General features: G+C 44.0%; 1 protein-coding gene across 6 annotated transcripts in view; it reads left to right on the top strand.

Annotated features, from left to right (window-relative positions):
* The window catches only part of LOC106560244 (collagen alpha-1(XIX) chain), a 242,966-nt gene that overhangs the window by 188,170 nt on the left and 49,796 nt on the right, over positions 1–5,000 (top strand). For all 6 annotated transcript variants that reach the window (XR_006760420.1, XM_045701046.1, XM_045701045.1 and 3 more), the window contains 2 exons: positions 11–61; positions 581–625. Coding sequence is in view for 5 of the 6 variants with exons in the window: in XM_045701046.1 (XP_045557002.1) it covers positions 11–61; positions 581–625 (96 nt within the window). In the remaining variant the exon portion in view is untranslated. The remainder of the gene's footprint in view (positions 1–10; positions 62–580; positions 626–5,000) is intronic.

Below are 5,000 nucleotides of genomic sequence, written 5' to 3'. Positions count from 1 at the left end.
GTGTTTGCAGGGTGTCCCCTATGTGGAGGGCAATGGGATGAGCAGTCTGTACAAACTGCAGGTAAGAACTTCACTGTACTCATCCTCATCACCTTGGTGAGTCAGGTGTTGCCGACGATGCAACTAGCATCACAGTGCTAGTCAACAGTTGTATAGTTGACATGTTACTCATAGTCTGTTGATTGTTGAGCATCGGTAGGGTGACCTTCAAAGTAAAGATTACCACATTCCCCTATATACTGTAGGCTACTGTAGATACCATATCATCAGATACCATGTAATCAAATACCATATCATTAGATACCGTGTCATCAGATACCATGTCATCAGATACCATGTCATCAGATACCGTGTCATCAGATACCCTGTAATCAGATACCATGTAATCAGATACCGTGTCATCAGATACCGTGTCATCAGATACCATGTCATCAGATACCATGTAATCAGATACCGTGTCATCAGATACCGTGTCATCAGATACCGTGTCATCAGATACCCTGTAATCAGATACCCTGTAATCAGACACCATGTCATCATTGTGTTGAATGTTATGATGATAATACTAGTTTCTCCACAGAGTGGAGGAGCCATCTCAGGACCCCCTGGAGCACCAGGTGCACCAGTAAGTATCTCATCATCTACTGTCTCATCATCCATCCTCCTACTGTATCATCCTCCTTCTGTCTAATCATCCTGCTGTCTCAACATCCTGCTGTCTCATCAAATCAAATCAAATCAAATGTATTTATATAGCCCTTCGTACATCAGCTGATATCTCAAAGTGCTGTACAGAAACCCAGCCTAAAACCCCAAACAGCAAGCAATGCATGTGAAAGAAGCACGGTGGCTAGGAAAAACTCCCTAGGAAAAACTCCCTAGAAAGGCCAAAAACCTAGGAAGAAACCTAGAGAGGAACCAGGCTATGAGGGGTGGCCAGTCCTCTTCTGGCTGTGCAGGGTGGATATTATAACAGAACATGGTCAAGATGTTAAAATGTTCATAAATGACCAGCATGGTCAAATAATAATAATCATAGTAGTTGTCGAGGGTGCAACAAGCACGTCCGGTGAACAGGTCAGGGTTCCATAGCCGCAGGCAGAACAGTTGAAACTGAAGCAGCAGCACGGCCAGGTGGACTGGGGACAGCAAGGAGTCATCATACCAGGTAGTCCTGAGGCATGGTCCTAGGGCTCAGGTCCTCCGAGAGAAAGACAGAAAGAGAGAATTAGAGAGAGCATATTTAAATTCACACAGGACACCGGATGAGACAAGAGAAATACTCCAGATGTAACAGACTGACCCTAGCCCCCCGACACATAAACTACTGCAGCATAAATACTGGAGGCTGAGACAGGAGGGATCAGAAGACACTGTGGCCCCATCCGATGATACCCCCGGACAGGGCCAAACAGGCAGGATATAACCCCACCCACTTTGCCAAAGCACAGCCCCCACACCACTAGAGGGATGTCTCCAACCACCAACTTACCGTCCTAAGACAAGGCCGAGTATAGCCCACAACGATCTCCGCCATGGCACAACCCAAGGGGGGGCGCCAACCCAGACAGGAAGACCACGTCAGTGACTCAACCCACTCAAGTGACGCACTCCTCCCATGGACGGCATGGAAGAACACCAGTAAGCCAGTGACTCAGCCCCTGTAAAAGGGTTAGAGGCAGAGAATCCCAGTGGAAAGAGGGGAACCGGCAAGGCAGAGACAGCAAGGGCGGTTCGTTGCTCCAGCCTTTCCGTTCACCTTCACACTCCTGGGCCAGACTATACTTAATCATAGGACCTACTGAAGAGATAAGTCTCATCATCCTACTGTCTCATCATCCTACTGTCTCATCATCCATCCTCCTACTGTATCATCCTCCTTCTGTCTAATCATCCTGCTGTCTCAACATCCTGCTGTCTCATCATCCTACTGTCTCATCATCCTACTGTCTCATCATCCATCCTCCTACTGTATCATCCTCCTTCTGTCTAATCATCCTGCTGTCTCAACATCCTGCTGTCTCATCATCCTACTGTCTCATCATCCATCCTCCTACTGTATCATCCTCCTTCTGTCTAATCATCCTGCTGTCTCAACATCCTGCTGTCTCATCATCCTACTGTCTCATCATCCATCCTCCTACTGTATCATCCTCCTTCTGTCTAATTATCCTGCTGTCTCAACATCCTGCTGTCTCATCATCCTACTGTCTCATCATCCTACTGTCTCATCATCCATCCTCCTACTGTATCATCCTCCTTCTGTCTAATCATCCTGCTGTCTCAACATCCTGCTGTCTCATCATCCTACTGTCTCATCATCCATCCTCCTACTGTATCATCCTCCTTCTGTCTAATCATCCTGCTGTCTCAACATCCTGCTGTCTCATCATCGTACTGTCTCATCATTCATCCTCCTACTGTCTCATCATCTTACTGTATTATCCTCCTACTGTCTCATCATCCTACTGTCTAATCATCCATCCTCCTACTGAATCATCATCTACTGTCTCATCATCCATCATTCTACTGTATTATCCTACTACTGTTTCATCTTCCTACTGTCTCATCATCCATCATCCCACTGTCTCATCATCCTACCGTCTCATCATCCTACTGTCTCATCATACATCATCCTTCTGTCTCATCATACATCATCCTTCTGTCTCATCATCCTACTTTCTCATCATTCACCACCCTAATGTCTCATCATCCTTCTGTCTCATCATCCTACTGCCTCATCATCCTACTGTCTCATCATCCATCATCCTACTGTCTCATCATCCTTCTGTCTCATTATCCTACTGTCTCATCATCCATCATCCTACTGTCTCATCATCCTTCTGTCTCATCAATCCTACTGTCTCATCACCCATCATCCTACTGTCTCATCATCCTGCTGTCTCAACATCCATCATCATACTGTCTCATCCTCCTTCTGTCTCATCATCCTACTGTCTCATCATCCTTCTGTCTCATCATCCTACTGTCTCATCATCCATCATCCTACTGTCTCATCATCCTTCTGTCTCATCATCCTACTGTCTCATCATCCTAATATCTCATCATCCATTATCCTACTGTCTCATCATCCTACTGTCTCATCATCCTTCTGTCTCATTATCCTACTGTCTCATCATCCATCATCCTACTGTCTCATCATCCATCATCCTACTGTCTCATCGTCCTACTGTCTCATCATCCTATTGTCTCATCATCCTACTGTCTCATCATCCATCATCCTGCTGTCTCATCATCAGACAAGATTTGTTTATTTATTCAGATGGGCCAAATCCCAACTTGAAATCCAAGCATGCAGATACTTTTAAGCATGCAAACATGTGTACTGTACTGTACTGTACTGTACTGTCAGGAGCCAGACATGTATTCAGATCCTGTGTACTGTAATGTACTGTACTGTACTGTCAGGAACAAGATATGTATTCAGATCCTGTGTACTGTACTGTACTGTACTGTACTGTCAGGAACCAGATATGTATTCAGATTCTGTGTACTGTACTGTACTGTACTGTCAGGAACCAGATATGTATTCAGATCCTGTGTACTGTACTGTACTGTACTGTACTGTCAGTACCCAGATATGTATTCAGATCCTGTGTACTGTACTGTACTGTACTGTCAGGAACCAGATATGTATTCAGATTCTGTGTACTGTACTGTACTGTACTGTACTGTGCTGTACTGTCAGGAACCAGATATGTATTCAGATCCTGTGTACTGTACTGTACTGTACTCTACTGTACTGTACTGTACTGTACTGTCAGTACCCAGATATGTATTCAGATCCTGTGTACTGTACTGTACTGTACTGTACTGTACTGTACTGTCAGGAACCAGATATGTATTCAGATCCTGTGTACTGTACTGTACTGTACTGTACTGTCAGTAACCATATATGTATTCAGATCCTGTGTACTGTACTGTACTGTACTGTACTGTACTGTCAGGAACCAGATATGTATTCAGATCCTGTGTAATGTACTGTACTGTACTGTACTGTCAGGAACCAGATATGTATTCAGATTCTGTGTACTGTACTGTACTGTACTGTCAGGAACCAGATATGTATTCAGATCCTGTGTACTGTACTGTACTGTACTGTACTGTACTGTACTGTACTGTCAGTACCCAGATATGTATTCAGATCCTGTGTACTGTACTGTACTGTACTGTACTGTACTGTACTGTACTGTCAGGAACAAGATATGTATTCAGATCCTGTGTACTGTACTGTACTGTACTGTACTGTCAGGAACCAGATATGTATTCAGATTCTGTGTACTGTACTGTACTGTACTGTACTGTCAGGAACCAGATATGTATTCAGATCCTGTGTACTGTACTGTAATGTACTGTACTGTACTGTCAGTACCCAGATATGTATTCAGATCCTGTGTACTGTACTGTACTGTACTGTACTGTCAGGAACCAGATATGTATTCAGATTCTGTGTACTGTACTGTACTGTACTGTACTGTACTGTCAGGAACCAGATATGTATTCAGATCCTGTGTACTGTACTGTACTGTACTCTACTGTACTGTACTGTACTGTACTGTCAGTACCCAGATATGTATTCAGATCCTGTGTACTGTACTGTACTGTACTGTACTGTACTGTACTGTACTGTACTGTACTGTCAGGAACCAGATATGTATTCAGATCCTGTGTACTGTACTGTACTGTACTGTACTGTACTGTCAGTAACCATATATGTATTCAGATCCTGTGTACTGTACTGTACTGTACTGTACTGTACTGTCAGGAACCAGATATGTATTCAGATCCTGTGTAATGTACTGTACTGTACTGTCAGGAACCAGATATGTATTCAGATCCTGTGTACTGTACTGTACTGTACTGTCAGGAACCAGATATGTATTCAGATCCTGTGTACTGTACTGTCAGGGTCTGAAACACACAGGCCATACTTTATCATCCTAAGAGCAGCTGTCATCTCCTTCACTGTCTCCAGCCCT

Source organism: Salmo salar, chromosome ssa18 (genome assembly GCF_905237065.1).
Source record: "Salmo salar chromosome ssa18, Ssal_v3.1, whole genome shotgun sequence".
NCBI lineage: Eukaryota > Metazoa > Chordata > Actinopteri > Salmoniformes > Salmonidae > Salmo > Salmo salar.
The sequence above is the reverse complement of the archived record's forward strand: the minus strand, read 5'-3'. Positions and strand labels throughout refer to the sequence as shown.